The sequence below is a fragment of the Raphanus sativus genome, chromosome 3 (assembly GCF_000801105.2).
Source record: "Raphanus sativus cultivar WK10039 chromosome 3, ASM80110v3, whole genome shotgun sequence".
Lineage (NCBI taxonomy): Eukaryota > Viridiplantae > Streptophyta > Magnoliopsida > Brassicales > Brassicaceae > Raphanus > Raphanus sativus.
Genome location: NC_079513.1, coordinates 26,366,246 through 26,382,510, shown reverse-complemented (window position 1 = coordinate 26,382,510; position 16,265 = coordinate 26,366,246). Strand labels below are relative to the sequence as shown.

The 16,265-nt window shown below is 32.4% G+C and overlaps 1 protein-coding gene and 2 long non-coding RNA genes across 4 annotated transcripts; all 3 read right to left on the bottom strand.

The window, feature by feature from the left end:
* Positions 1-2,681: 2,681 nt before the first annotated feature.
* Positions 2,682-4,617, bottom strand: LOC108816331 (uncharacterized). The gene is made up of 8 exons (XM_057005954.1): positions 4,484-4,617; positions 4,222-4,336; positions 4,026-4,150; positions 3,787-3,868; positions 3,595-3,706; positions 3,361-3,518; positions 3,167-3,287; positions 2,682-3,100 (listed from the first exon to the last, which is right to left on the bottom strand). The coding sequence occupies exons 3-8, from the start codon at positions 4,138-4,140 to the stop codon at positions 2,804-2,806; spliced, it is 885 nt and encodes a 294-aa protein (XP_056861934.1). The 5' UTR covers positions 4,141-4,150; positions 4,222-4,336; positions 4,484-4,617; the 3' UTR covers positions 2,682-2,803.
* Positions 4,618-9,645: 5,028 nt separating this feature from the next.
* On the bottom strand, positions 9,646-11,341 carry LOC108859615 (uncharacterized). Its single transcript, XR_001950503.2, has 4 exons — positions 11,117-11,341; positions 10,643-10,744; positions 10,391-10,525; positions 9,646-10,103 (listed from the first exon to the last, which is right to left on the bottom strand). It is a non-coding gene; the product is annotated as an uncharacterized LOC108859615 (long non-coding RNA).
* A 598-nt stretch (positions 11,342-11,939) lies between these two features.
* On the bottom strand, positions 11,940-13,932 carry LOC108827156 (uncharacterized). Of its 2 annotated transcripts, none has more exons than XR_008943326.1 (4): positions 13,794-13,932; positions 12,681-13,667; positions 12,409-12,577; positions 11,940-12,291 (listed from the first exon to the last, which is right to left on the bottom strand). It is a non-coding gene; the product is annotated as an uncharacterized LOC108827156 (long non-coding RNA). The 2 variants fall into 2 exon arrangements; XR_008943327.1 differs by having other exon boundaries at positions 12,470-12,577.
* Between the last annotated feature and the right edge of the window lie 2,333 nt (positions 13,933-16,265).

Genomic DNA, 16,265 nt, shown 5'->3' with positions numbered 1-16,265 from the left:
ATGAGTATAATTGGACAAGATTTAGATCTGTTTTAATTTATGTAGATGTATTTTATGACAAAAATGTTTTCTAGTACGGCGGAACGTTGAAGCGTGATTCATTGGAATATAGATGATACATAACTTCTATTATAGATAGTAAAATGAAATAAAGGTGTTATATATGTACCATCAAGAATTTGCATAATTAAGTTGATAGCTCAAATTTGATATGATTTTAGATGATTGTGATATATTTAAATTTGGATTATATATGGAACCGTTTAGCTAATGCCAGAAATAAAAATACAAACTAAGGCTACTGTCAAATGAAACCTTTCGATCTGAAGTCCTGTAAAATATAAATATATGTATATATATAGTTTAGAGGTTATCGAAGTTGTTCATATGTAAATTTTTAGTCGATACGGACATTTTCTTGAATTAGTTCAGAATTAAAGTTATATTTTCTAGTATATAAACCTGATCGTATAATGCACTGTCTTCAGTTAGGTGCAAGGACGAATCCATAAGTAAATTTTAGTGGGGCGCTAGTTAAAATATATAGAATGATTACTACGTACAATAAGAAGAATTTTATAACTTATCTAATTAATTAATAAATTCTTCTCAGATTACATTATGGTATAATATTATAATAAAATTAAAAAACTAAAATTTACATACTGGATGTATATATGTACATTCAGTTTTGCCTCTCTTTGCGTCTATTCATGGTTAGGTGTTGATGGTCCACTTTTGAACAAGGAGGTCTAATACTTTTTTAAGTTTGTCTTTCTCGTAATGGAAGAGGCTTGGGTTTGGCATACGGATGTTGGTGTTCTTACGTCTTAATGATAATTAATGAAGATTCAATTCATTGGGTTATCGACGGCTTCATTGAGATCATTATAGTTTGTTGGCTTTGGAATTCATCTGGGTTTTGAATAAAGCCATTACTCTCGTAATCTTTTTTTTTACAGTGGGAGTTATAGCAAACTTAGTTATACTAGATCGTTTTCCGCGCTACGCGCGGATAATTGCTATTATATAGTCTGGCTAATTTTGTTGTGAATATCAAATATAATAGAATTTTCGGTGTATATTAACTATTTAATGTGTAGGCTATTGTATAGGAAAAGAGATATGCTATGGCTTTTGTTATATGATATCACATATAGGTTTTCTTCGACGCATTTTTTACAATTAACTTTTTTATCGTTTAGTTGGATGAAAATATAAAATTTGAATTCAGAATACATAAACTGTTCTCAAAATGTAGGGAAGTCATTCTTAATTATGTTTTCTTGATTATAATCTTATGAGCTGTAGATTGGAATTTAAATATGTTAGCTCTAACTCATATATCGAACTTTACTGTTATTTTTCTTTTAAAGTCTTTGATGTTTTTATTGTTGTGTGGAAGTAAAACTGTGTGGTTGATAATGAAGCGAATAATAGTTTTCATGCAAATAAGAGTTATTAATCAGTGTGTACCAGATTTTAAGTTTGAATTTTTTTTAAAAATATTTTAAGGATATACTTTTCACCATGACAACTTTGTATCTTTGATTAGTTATGATTTGCAGCTCACTAAACATAAATTCTTAATTGTCCCATATTGTAAGATCGACAATTAGTGTCAACACTAAATTAGTGTTATGTCAAAAGAGAATAAGCTAAGAGCTTAAGAAACAACCTATTTTGCATAAGTTCTAAGCTTACTTCTTAGAAAGCAATTAAAAGATTTTAAAGTCAGAACAATTAGTTTGAGATTGAAGCATTGAGTAGCTATTAAAAATTATTTATGCATCAAATTTGACTATAAAAATTGCTACAAATGTTTTTGACCAAAGAAAATTGCTACAAATGCAAAAGGATTTCCAGAATTGTTTTAGAGACTATTGTAGTGATCCCTAGTTATGAGCTATCACCATATTACTACTTGTATTTTATTTAGGCAGATACACTTACAAAATTTAATATGTTTTGAATATCAGTTTCATATTCCAAATTAAAACAAAGTAAATAATTCTTTTTTCTTACTTTCTATAATATTCTAGCTAATTACTATATTTTAAACTTGAATTTTTTTATTAAATCTTAAATATCCTTTCAGAATGATACAAACCAAAGAATAGGTAAATTTCAAAGAATTACTAAATGTAGTATTTACGATGAGGGAAAAAATTATGTCTGCCAATGTTAGTTGGACTCTTATTGTAAAAAAATTGACCAAAATACTCTTATGTGAGATTTGTTCGAAAAAATCTTTTATTTTTTTTTAGGAAAACTCACATTTATATTTATGTAAATTGACTAAACTATACAATCTGAAGTTTTATTTATTTACTTTTTAAAAAAAAATCTATTAATATACCCATTAGCTTACTATAAAAAAATAAAACACAAACCAAACTAATCCAATTATTATTTTTAAACACCACCCAAAATAAACAAAAAGGATGAAACAAAGCATAGTCTTTAATAAACACCAAGATTTTAAATCAAAAAGTAAATATAATAATTTATATAATGTATTTAGAATTTAAAATTTTATTATTTATTTAGAATTATTGCTTTTACATTTTCAGAATAAACAAAAAGAAAGAAACAAAGATTTCTAGATTTATCTTCTATGTTATTGTAAATAGCAAGATTTCCTAAATAAACAAAAAAGGAAGAAACAAAGCATAGTTTAATAAACACCAAAATTATTCAAATGATGAAAAACAAAGTCTGAAACAGAAACAAAGTCTGAAACAAAGAAAACAAAGCATAGAGTTTATTGAAACTGAGAACAAAAACCAGTACTAAAAATCTATCAGCCACTTTTGGCACGCTTGGTCTCTCCGGACTCAATCCCAACAGAGCTCCTCTTCACAGACCCAGCTGCAACTTCATTCCTTTCATCAGTAGGTTCCTCATCCACGTTCTCCTCTATGTTGCCTTTAAGTGCTGGAACATCAGGTGGGAGAACCTTGGTGACAGTCAAAGATTGGGTCTTGCCATCGAGGTTGTGTTTTGATACCTTAATAACAAACGTGCGAGTCTGTCCAATGGCACCAATCAGAGCTTGTGGCACTGGGACCACGTGATCTTCCTTTACGCTGTCATTGGCCTGATATAAATTGAAACACTTGTAAGAACAATCTAAAAACTGTATGATGAAGAAGTTTGTAATTACCTCAAAGTAGCTCTCAACCAATTCCGAGGCTTTCTTCCCAATCAAATCACTCCCAGCATCACCAAGAAGCACAAAGCTTGCGTGGTCATTGTTGTCATAGACAGTGAGCTTCGTGAGATACCTGTGACAGAGTGACATTAACAACAGATGCTTAGAGTATATCTTACACACAAAACTATAAGTAAAAATCTTACTTTGGAACACCGGCAATCTCAGTCTTCCCACACTTCTTACACATAAGCGTGGTAGGCCCTTTGGTTGCTTTGGTCTTGCACTCACCACAAGCAATATAATACCATGCAGAACCACGCACGACATCATCAATAGTGGCTCTACACTCGAACCATGCAACCTGCGAATTGCACCAGGGTAGAAAATAAATATCTAAAACTGGCACAGTGTATATGTAAAAGCATGAGATATTATACCTTTGCCTCTTTCTGCTTCATGTAAGAGAACAGCTCCCCTATAGTAGCTGTCTCAGCCTTGGTAACAATTTCAGCATTAACTCTATTAGCAACCTCAGTGTTCGATTCAAACCTGAGAAAATGTTCAAAAAACAAAGATAAGTAATTCGGTGGATTGAAGTAGACGTTCCAAATGAACAAATGATCACATACCAAGCCAGATATTCCCTGGTAGGTTGAACATCCATATCAAAAAACACACGTGAGGATGATAGAGACGACATAGTTAAGGCACCTGCAATATAACCAATTATTCCACACCAAACAAAAATAAATTATCAAACAATGAGGCTATAAAATTGTCTTATTTAACACCTACTTTGTCTAAAACATGTTTCCCATGCAGATTACTAACATAGTATAAACCATAACGAAATTTAGGTAATACTAACCTCCAAAACGTTTTGGATTCACAGTTGTCACCAGAATAACAGTTGGAGGTTTTCCAAGCGCTTTAAACTTCTCACAGAAGTCTGTAGCGGCCTTGTCCCATATGTAGAGCTTCATCACAGGGCCACTGCATCAAGGCAGAATCGTGTGATAAGCAAAAAATGATAGTATAGAGCATACATAGTAAGGAGAACTTACTCATGTGTCTGAACATGAACCAAAATGTGCCGCGAAGAAGCTATCTCCACTTCATCAAGCACAAGACTTTCATTCGGAATCTGCTCATTCACCAATTTAAGGTGACCAATATAATCTGCAAAAAAAATAAAAAAAATCAGGACTTAACCAATCTACATTCTAAACAACCGTGAGCTATCTGATTAAACCTAAACAGCTATTACTGAAACATAACATCATCTATACAAAGCCAGTGCGAAACCATAAATATGAGAGAGCTCACCATATAAATCCCCTCCGAGGTCACAGGCCGCTTCAAACTCTTCATATCCATGGAAACGGAATCGATCTTCAGGAAACACTGACGAGCTGTCTTTGAGTTCAGAGAGAACAGAGTTCCATGAAAAAGCAATGGTCACGTCCTGATCGGCAACCCGATACCCCTCCTTGCTCTTAGCACCATAAAATTTGTTGAGTCTGTAAGTGGAACCGGGGATCATGTGTCGCAAGTAGGTGTCAATCCTTCCTGGTGGGATGAATCCCTTCATCGCAGTACCCTGTTCATAAACGCCAAGCAACGATTGTTAGTGTATGATGTAGAGCAAGTAAGACCAAAAACTAAAAGAAAATATTTCGTAACAAACCTCTCCGTCAATCAGAAGCATCTCCAGACCAATAAGTGTCTTAGTCAGTGCCTTTCTGGCCTCCCAAAAGTGGATGAGACGAAACCTTAACTCCCCTTCATGGGGTCCAAACGTCACTTCTCTGAAGAAAACAACTGCATCGGTCTTGGCGGAGGCGACATCAGAGCAGACAACGGTCTTTCCGTTTCGTTTCTTTGAGAAAGCATCACCGGAGACAGCTGTAGCTGAAGAATCACCGCCGGAGATAGCTTTAGCCGAAGAGTCACCGGACTGGCCAATACGTTTCATCGGTTCGGCAGAGGAGACACCGTCATTTCCTTGTGGTTTCTTGGAGAGAAGATCGCCGGAATCGGAGATTTTGATGCTGGAATTCATCGGTTGAGAGGATACTATTGTGTGTAAGATATTTTAGGAAAAGAATGGTGTTATATAGGAGATTAGAGAGAGGGATGCGAAAGGAATCCATTAATGGAGATTTCATTGCGCAAAGTCGAACTGATAAAACGTATGAAGTGGAAACGACGGAATGGAGATGGGGATCGTCCTCTGCGCGAGAGAGAAGAAGATGGAGATCGTGTAGTTGCTATCTGATTAGGGTTTGGTCAACATGCTTATGGGCCATAAACAAAGAGAAAGCCCAATTCATATGACATATCTGAACGACATCGCATTAACGGACGACGTCATTGGTCGATTTAATATGCTTACGTGGACGCTCTCTCCGCTCAGGATATTTGCCTTTTAGTTAGTGTTTGATATAGTCTTTCAACTTTGTATTTCATAACTCAACTTAATAAATATGTACAATTATAAACTGTCGATTTTAGTTTAATTTCGACAAAAGAGATTATATGGATCTTAAGATTTAATTATTCTGATCATAACAAGAAACAATAAATGCTGAAAATGATACCTGGGAATTTAATTGCTTACACGACAAATGTAAGTGTTACTAGATGTTTGTGATGTAATATTGCAACGGCTCATATCATGGCGTGTACAAGCTGTAACTCGCTTGAGCTCTAAATAACTTCCTTCCTCTTGTTCCACAAAATTCGAGTTTCTATATACTAGTACGACTTACGAGGTAATCCAACATGGTAGCTACTAGCTAGTAACTAACAATTATTTAATCTGATTTTACCTCCAAGTTTTTTTTTTCAATACTCCTATAGCCTATAGTCATCAAGTAATTAGTAATAACTGGATTTTAAGAAATGAGAGCAATGTATTTGCATGGAAATTATTTTGGCGATTTTGTGTTTGACAAAATTAAATCACTATCCAACTAAATTTCTACACAGAAATCAATATAAATTAGTTTATACAAACTTATCTAATAGTTATTTAAAACAAAGCTAACAAGGATTTAGAATTCGGAAATAATATCTACCTTTTGCAAAATGTTACTATGTAAATAAATACATATCTGACTTGGTCAGTTACGTGTGTGTTTCTTCTTCCAGCAACAATGATGCGCTGGATCGTGTGGCTCACAAGAAATGCCTTTTGTGTTCAACCCAATTCCTAGGTATAAAAAAACAAGGAATTGACATAGGCTAGGGATATTCTACAGATATTATTTTATATTAATTTATTTCTTTCCGAAATATCACAAAATAATTTGTGAATTGTTTAAATTGAAAAATCAATTCTTCGACTTCTTTAAGTATATTATGAGATTTCCTAGAAATATTTTTCTTGATAAATAGTACTCTTTGAAAATTTAATAAGATATGTGGTTTAAGCATTAATTTATTTTTTCATACCGTGATAGATTTATGAATAAAATAATCCAAATTTAAACTAAACAGTAACTATCATGGATAACACTCAGTTTAGCTAAAATTAATTGAATAGCATATCAAATACTTCGTACGTACTAGCCAAATTGAGTAGCATATCAAATAATAACTAGCCAACTTGAGTATTATACATGATAGTCTATACTATATCAAAATGGCAAATCAAAATAATTAAGTATCTTGTAATTAATACCAGACGCAGTTTTGTTTTTCTATATACTATGGTTTACAAATTATATATTCTATATGTTTCACATAAAAATGTCATTTTATAATTTCAATTCAAATTATATTTATTTTTAGCTGAAAATTAACTGTAAATTGCATTTATTTTATAAATAAATTTATTTATCTCAAATATTACAAGTCAAAGAAATATAAATAATAACAACTTACATATATTTCTGTTATTTTTTTAATTTATATGAAAAATGTCAAAGTAATATTTATATGGAAACGAAGAGAGTATGATACAAAGCCTATAGGTGTTCTACTTAAGTATATGTGATGTCTTGTTTTCTGAAGTGTTACTAATTAAGACATAATTCATCAGTGAATGATTTGTCTACACCGTGCACATAGAAATATATTTCCTCCGTTTCGAATTAGATGTCGTTTTGGAGTAAAATTTTCGTTTTAAAATAAGTGTCGTTTTATGATTTCAATGCAAAATTTATTGATATTTTATTCTAATTTATTTTTCTATTGGATTAGGTGTATTGTTAATGATGTTTTTATCTAGTAAATATACAAAATTAAATATTTTATTAATCTGTGTACCGAAGTCTAGAACAACAAATAAAATGAAACGGAGGGAGTATACCAAATCATCGTAACTTTCCGTAGTTTGGTCAAAGCTTCGAATGAGGAAATCCAGTTTTTCTTTTAATTCGTCTGTTTTGCTTTTGCATATAGGAGTATATTTTTAATTCAAATTTAATTAATTTTTTAGGTCAGTGCGCCATTTTAATTGTCTTGACCAACAGTGTATTGACTTTCCGCAAACAGTAACGGGTCTAAAGAAACTTATAAAGGTAACGATAACTAAAAATATACAACTATATATATAACATATATACACTTAAAACGATAAGAAAATTATAAACAATTTTTTTCTTGCAAATTTACTCTACGTTCACTCATATATTGTAGTCAAGATAATTTCTAATAATAATTATATTGTAATCCGTCGTCGTTTGTATGGAATTCCAAATAACCGGCAGAACTATCATAATTATTGTTTTCTTTGTTTGTTTGTTAAACCTGGATATTCAAAAAAAAAAAACACTGGCATGGATATTCAGAACCTCGGTTACAAGTCACCTCTAACATTCACTACAACAAATATGGACATTGATAGCAAATGATTAGTGCTATGTTATTATTATTACTAGGGGCGGGCCGCGCTTCGCGCGGCGAATGAATTCATTAAGTATTTAAATTCACATTTTAAATTTCAAAAGTATAATTCTATATTTAATATAAAACATTAGTTGTAAGAAATCACGTTTATATAGGATTTTAGGAGCTTAAATCTCAAAATTGTTACATTTAAATAAATTGTTTGGTAAATGATTTGTCCCTTTCTATTTTTTTTCACAAAACACATTGTATATACTATTTGTTATCTCGTTATAGATCACTATAAGACTATAAAGAACAATCGCTAAATAAAACAAATCGTATTTTAATCAAAAAAAATTAAGTAAAGCATTTATTGAAAACACAATTTACCACATCATATCATTTTACTATTTGCTTTACGTTTTAAACAACTCCGATGTAAAATTGATTTGAAAATACTTATAAATGAATCAGCATTTTCTTTTTCTACAAAAATTCTGCTATTTTCCATAATAAATATTTAATTATTTTATTGTCGAAAAATATGTTTACCATTGCTACTTATTGCTAATATTGTTAGAAAATTATGTAATTTCTGAAAGTAAAAACCTCAAAGAATACATTTTGTACTAAAAACAGTTAACATAATTAATACCATGATAATGTTTTTTGAAATTCAAATTTCAGCATTTTCACGGCGTCTCCTTTGATCTTATTTCATTTAACTTCTATATGCCTATCAATCTATATCAACCAAAACAAAATATTATAGTACACACATTCAAATAATCATTCTTTTTTGCTTCTTTTATTTTATTTTTGTTGTAATGTTTATTTTATTATTTAAATCTTATTTTGGATGAAGACAAATGATTTAGTAATCGCAATCATAGTTCATGTGAGATTTTTAAAGTTGTATAAGAGAGATATAAACTTCATTTTGTTTGTTTATTAGTAATACTTATAAAAGATTTGTGTTATAAATAGTTTCAACGTTTTGGAAGGAGTATTCAATTTACTTTTCTTTTGCTTTCAGAACCTAATCAATGACAAAGTAATGAGTTTTAGCACAATGACATATTTCGTTCGAGAACTGAGTTTGTGTAGAAAGCACAAATAAATGGGTTAGTTCAGCGATTAAAATTCGTTATATCCCTGTTTACCATAAAAGGCATGTCCTTGAGATTTCTTTTTCAAACCTTGTTTTAATATTTCGCACATATCTTTTCAAATTTTGTTATTACCAAAAGTCCAATTTTTCATGAAATTTTCATTTCGATCAGATAGAGAATTTTATTCTGATTAAAACATAACTGACAAAGGATTGAAATTGATTGGATTATTAATGTATTTACTTCTCCTTAGAGAAAAAACAATCTTTCTTTATTTATTTCCTCTGTACAATGTTGCGATTAAATGAAACTCACATTAAAAATGAATAAGAATGAGAAATGTTTTGTTTGTATCTGCATGAACTTCAATATTAAAATTAGTTTCACTATGCCAGTTTACAGAAAAAAAAATATTTTCAGTGAAGATTCTCAATTTAAATAGTTCAAAATTCACGTATTTAAAAAAATGTATTTATATTTAATTGTATGTGCCATAAAAAATGTAAGAACACACAAAAGTTTTCATTAGTATTCCTATAATTGTGTGTAATCAAAATGGTAATTTATTATATTTTATGAAGCTTCTATTAAAATATTGAAAAATGTCTATCCCATGAGGATGTAACCAAACCCAACGGTTTGCTGTGAAAAAAAAAACAACTACAAAATATAGTTGGAAGTATTGAACCATCAAACGTGAAACGCATCTAAGCTTTTGTGACACAGCCCAAACCGAACTATTTTTATGACAAAACCGAAATGCTGCATGTAATAGACAGAGACCAACTGTGTACAAAGATGGGTTTAGAATAATTATATTTAGTATACAGATAGTCCCTACGGCAAAATCACTATTTTATCTGATATGGATGTGAAGACAGCAAAAGCACTTATCTGAGGAAGGAAATGAGACCATCTTGCAGCTATTCCTTACGTAATTTAAACCAGAAGAATCGAGAACATTTATCCATCCTCCAAACCACTCTCGAAACGCTATACTGCAACAACATAACCCCACAAAACCAAAACATTAGATAAAATTTACTATTGATTCCACTCTCTGGTAACACTATGTATGGCTATGGTGACTCATATGGTGAACGGTTCAAGTAGAAGACTACTGAGATTTAATAACCCTACTTAAGTTTACACCGTTCACCATCTAAATCTATCAAGTATTATATTTTAGAATGAACCTGAACCTATCAACAACGATCAAAAACATACTTGATAGGTTCAGATTCAGGCCAATAAATCTCAGTGTCAGTAAAACTGAAGGAATCACCTCGAAGGAAACTCTCGTTGCACGGTCAGGTTTTGTGCCGTTGAAGCCGGATCCGAAAATGTTGGTATGAGTTTCCCGACGTGGCTGTTCCAAGCTTGAAAAATTTCTCCACAACTTCAAATCTTGACATGGGTACTATTTGCGCGTTGTCAAACAATTCTTATCGATAAATAGTTTCGGTGAAACCACATAGACGTATCAAAATCATCATTGATAGATGCAAAGAACCAACATCAGCTATAATGAACGCACCTGATGCTCAAAAAACCCTTCCAGCAAACTGAAGGTAGCATATGAGTCTAAATAACTCACAATCTGTAAACCCCAGAGCTTACATATGCATTATCATGGTACCTGAAAACCCAAAAGCCAAAATATATTCATTAGGAGTATGAATATGTAAACAGACATGAAAACATGAATATACTCAAGCTCCTTATCTATTAATCATGAATCTAGGATAATTAGCGTCAGCCGATACATGAAACAAAGTACTGCAATGGTGTGTGGTAGCTTAATTTCAGAAGAAAAGACAAAATTGTGAAGTTATCGACGAACTTTCTAACCAAAACTACGAACTTTCTGTTAATTCCAGAAACTAAATGTGAAAACTGGAAAGGGAGAAGAGAAGGAGAAAAGGAACTCGAGTTTTTTTTTTTGCTGGATTTTTCGGAAAGCTTATGATTGAGAAACTTGAACCGGTGATTTTGAGGGTAGAAAACATACCTTTTATAATCGGAGATCCACATAAAGGAAAGATTCATTCAAGTAGAAATCGTGGTAGGAGGGGAGAGCTTTGGTTAATGCTTGAGGTAATGACGTCGGTTGAGTTCAGACTGATTCTGATTTTGTAATGCCTCAAATATAATCACGCCGGTGAGATGAACGGATAAAAAAGCTTCGCTGCGGTGAGTTGATGGAAACTTCGGAGTCTCCATAGATGCTGTCAACATACAAATGGGCCACTTTTGCTAAAAGAAATAGGCCCATACAAATAGAACATATAACAAAAATTCGGAATGCACGAACCCATCGTTTAAATGATACGGTGCGTACAGAGGCGCTGGACACGTGTCGATAGTACATAACTCGAATTTTTGACCTGGACGCTGACGTGTCAGCAGGAGAGAATCAACTCTCTTTTATAGTAATAGATAGCGTTTTCATAAATGCTATTATAGCCAACGCTATAATAGGACGGTATGATATGATAGCATTTTTACCAGGCGCTATAATAGGGTAACATATAATAGCGTATTGCTAATGTTGTTTTATATTTATTAATGACACATGAACCGTGCTATATTAAACTATATAATAGTGGATATATTTTGCTATAAATAATTCATTTGTAACTATATTTCTTTGCTATGATTCATGTTATACTAGCTCATTCTTGGTGTGATTATTTTATGTTTAGTAGCACTGATATTGAGCTGTATATATTTGAGTTGTAGCTTATATTATTCGCTTTCAGTGAGTCTTCCATAACTTAATATTATACCATATTCTGATCATATGAACCACTGCAATTGCAAAATAGTAACCAGTAATGAAGCTGAAATTGTATTCCATAATAGAAAATATATTATCCCACACAACATTCTTGTCATAATTCCAAGGGAGATACAATTCGAAGTTACAAATCTCAAACGAAGAACACAAGTCTCATTTGCAAAGAAAAAAAAAGAGAAGATGATGCAGTTCTTACTCCACATCAAATGATCCGTTCTTAGCACCCTTTCTTACGTTGCAGCAAGGTTTCTGTAGACATTGACAGTACTCCACCCGTAGCAGCAGTCATTCTTACTTCATAACATATGAGAGAAAACCGTCAACACCAAGCTCAGAATCTAGCCCTTGAACACGAGGACTTAGTAAATTTGCAGCAAGTTAGAAACCTACATAAACCGCAAACAAGAAAGCAAGTCGAATACTGAAGATTAATATATCAAAAATTTAAGACAAAAGAACCTCAGCAGATTTCAAATAGAAAAGAAGAATGTAATGACCACTACTTGCTAGAGAAGAAGAAGATGGTAGTTACTAACAGAGCACCAACAGCAACACAAAGCTGACCTGATTCTTTAAGGCAATTGAACGAACAGGTCTTGAGAAATCAACAAAGCTTCTTCATAACAATGTCAAGATCTGTGTATATTCATAATTTCTCTCTGATACACGGCTCTAGTTCGTAAGACACAAGACAGTGAATCAATGAACAAAATATTGAATTTGTTAAGCTGTTTAAAAAAGGAAGAGTTTTGTTCAAGACAGACTGTACAAATACCTGAGTTATTTGCCTACAGTCACTTTGTCATTCTCATCTTCCTCTTCCTGAAAATATAGAGACACCCTTCTTTTCTCTCCATCTCCATCACCCCTGTCTCCTGCAATCAGCACATAGCACAAATCCACCGTCAAGCTTACTGTATGCCATAAAACAATAAGATGAAAAAAGTAAATAAATACAAGCAGCTACTAAGTATACAAAGAAAGAATGCTGAAAATATCTGATTAGTTTCAAACAACAGAGTGCTTAGAATATGTTGATATCAACAACTAAAGTAGCATCCACTGGCACGCATAGTAAGTTAACTAATCTGCCTGTCAAACCTCTTTGTTCACCATAATGGTGATAAGGTTTCAAAGCTCAAAGCACTATAATATAAATAATAAAAAATTTGGAAAACATATATGACAACGTAACGGAACAACATGATTACTAAAAGATGAACAAAAAAAAAACAGGATAAAGGAGTATCATTAACATCTATGTTTTACAAAAGAATATAATACAAAGACTTTTCTTGAGATTTTTCTTCCTGAGATTCAAAAAAAAAAGAAAATCACTATTCTATGAAACTCATTATTCAGACATGGTTCTTTAACTAATAGAAAAGAGATAAGAATTCTCAAGACAAGAGCAGGAAGTAAGCAAGGACCTGGTGAAGAAGTAAGCAAGAATGTACAAGGTAGAGTAGATCCAGTTCATAATCATCTCCATGTTTGTCTTCTTCTTCTACTTTATGTTTCACTTCTTTAACTTCAGAAACATCAAAAACTCTTATACCGCAAACAAGAAGGTAAGAAGAACTTGTTAAGCTTTAAAGAAAAGTAAAGAGTTTTGTTCAAGACAGACTCTCGGAGTACCTGAGTTCCTCTTGTCCATCCAAATACCTTGCTCTTCTGGCTTCTCTCGTTTTGAGTCTGAAACTCCAACTATGTTTTCTCCAGCTCTACTTCTGCTTCTCTCTGTCTCCATCTCCTATGTCTCCTGCAATCAACACATAGCACAAATCCATCTTCAATCTTACTGTACGTCATCAATCAGATCTCTTAACATAGGAAAGAGCTTGCTCATTTCTCTATATGAAGAACACGAGAGGGAAGACTAGTGTACCTTAGATTGGAAGCTCAAGAGGCAGGTTGTCTCTTCCCGTGTCTGTGGACCAAATCCATCTTCTTCCTTTTCTTCTCGCTCGAATGAAACCCCGGTACAAGCGGCGACGGAGCTCGAACACAGCGGATCTACGAAGCAGCAAGACCCGACCCGACCCGACCCAAGCTCTGGTTATCTTAGACGAAGCAAGACACGACCCAAGCTCTCTCTCCTCTCTATCTCTGTTTCGTTTCGCCTCTTCTCTTCTCTGTTCTGTCTCAGAGACTCAGACTTTAGACACGAAAGAAAAGAAATTGATAAAAGTAGGGTTTCAGTGTCTCTTTTTTTTTCTAAGTCTCATGGTAGCTCTGATTTTTTTTTTCATTTAACTTAAGCAAATAAATTGTTATCTTAACGAGGGAATATATGGCGCTCGTGTAATTTTCATCTAAGTATAACGGTATTATTGATTTTTTCTTCCCATTCATAAATTTTTCCACGATAGCATTAATAAAATGCTATTAATGTTAACTAAATTTTTTTTTTGGTCTTTAATAGCACTTATGAAAACTGTGCTATCGTATTCTGCTATTAATACCACTTTTTCTTGTAGTGATTCTTTGAATCATATCTACCACAACTACTCTTATACGTGGACATATTAATATACTATAAATAGGACCAAGTTGGGATCTTAAAATTTTTTTGGAGAATTATGAATTATATGAAGAAAAGTTAAACACAAGTTATTATGTATAGTTATACGTAAAACCTATATAGAGAATCTCAATGTCGTCAAACGTTAATTAACTTTGTACTTAAGATCACTGAAGTTGCGGTGAGAAATCTGCCGTAGTGATCTAAATATATATAACTCGATCAATTTTACATTGCCTTGTAATTGCCAATCAGTATATTAAATATTTTCGGCAATTCATACAAAAGATTGGACACACATAAACACAAACACGAGTACTCCCGTGTTTTGGTGGAAAATCGGAGTTAATTGATATCATTGTGGCTTGAGGGTTTATTTTGCCACCATAATTACGACCTAGTAGTATCATCATTAGATAGAAAATGACATATACGTAAGTAACGAACATATACATATGCATGCATTATCATTATGGGTTTAAATAAAAATATAATGATATAGCGAAAAAAAGCTGAGGTGCGAATGTACGTAGTTCGCAAAATTTAAAACTCGAACAACGGACATAACACACTCATATCCTCTGGTTTCACCTACAATATTCGCTTGCATGCTCCTCGATCAATTTAACCTCACGTGGCTTCTATTAGTTGCTACTATATATTTATAAATTATGACCCTTCAAAGCGTTTTTTTAACTTGAAAAAAGCTTTCTCTTTTTCGTTTTTCAAAATATTACCTGTTAGTTTCTTACATTTTAAATGAAAATATTACATGTGTCCGAATCCATCAGGAAAAGTTTTCTTGTTTAAGTGAAATACTAGTGAATTGTTCTATTATTTGTTTTTATGTTTACGTGTTAGTGTGTTTGTTCTTTGTATGAAACTACAATTTTAATATTTATAACCTATTTTGTAGATCTTCAACACGAAAGCCAAATACAAAAGAAATTATGATCCCAAACTATATGAAATAGTCAAATATAGGCTGGTCGTGTGATTTTGATGAGACTATATTATATGGATATCCAAAACTATACGGCGGTATGAGTTATATTGTTTTTTTTTTGCCAAAAAATATGAGTTATATTGTTTTGCGTTCAAATATTATAATGAAATGTTTGGACTTTCCGGTAAACTACTAAACAGATCTCTGGTAATTGATTTGAATGTCGTCTAATAGCTAACACATCTCAGCATAGTGAACCGTACGCAAGTGTATCTGCGTGCAAACACTACTAGTTAGCTCGAATGCTTATAAGGAATTTTAGTGGCCCACAGAGAATGCGTGTATAATTAAACACGAACAGCCAATATATGGCCCACGATGCAAATCAACAGGCAAATATAGTTACCACTCTTTACTTGATTAATGAGCTTTTAAATTAAATCTGCTCCATGGTGTTTTATTTAACCACTCCATGGTATCCCCGTATCTGGTGTTCACCTTAAGCAGAAGAGCTCTTATCACCTACCATCTTTTTTAATAATTAGGAGATTTCGGATCTTCAATATATATAATTGTTTTAGATTTAGAGTAAATAATTGACTATACATGTGAATACGAACATCATTAATATATATGATAAACCTAATATTTCTGGGTTAATCAACTGAGCTATCTTCACAGAATGCATATATTGTTTTTTTTTTTAATACTAAAAATGACTTTCGACAAATTGTGTCTTCAGATTAGCTATCGATCGTGGTTAATAGATGAATCACTAATCAATGTTTCCAACAGAGAACTCATATGTACGTATTGGCTTACCAACTAGGATAAGCCATAGGCCAAGAGATTGTTTCCCAGCTAAAATGTCGAGTTAAAAGTTAAAATAT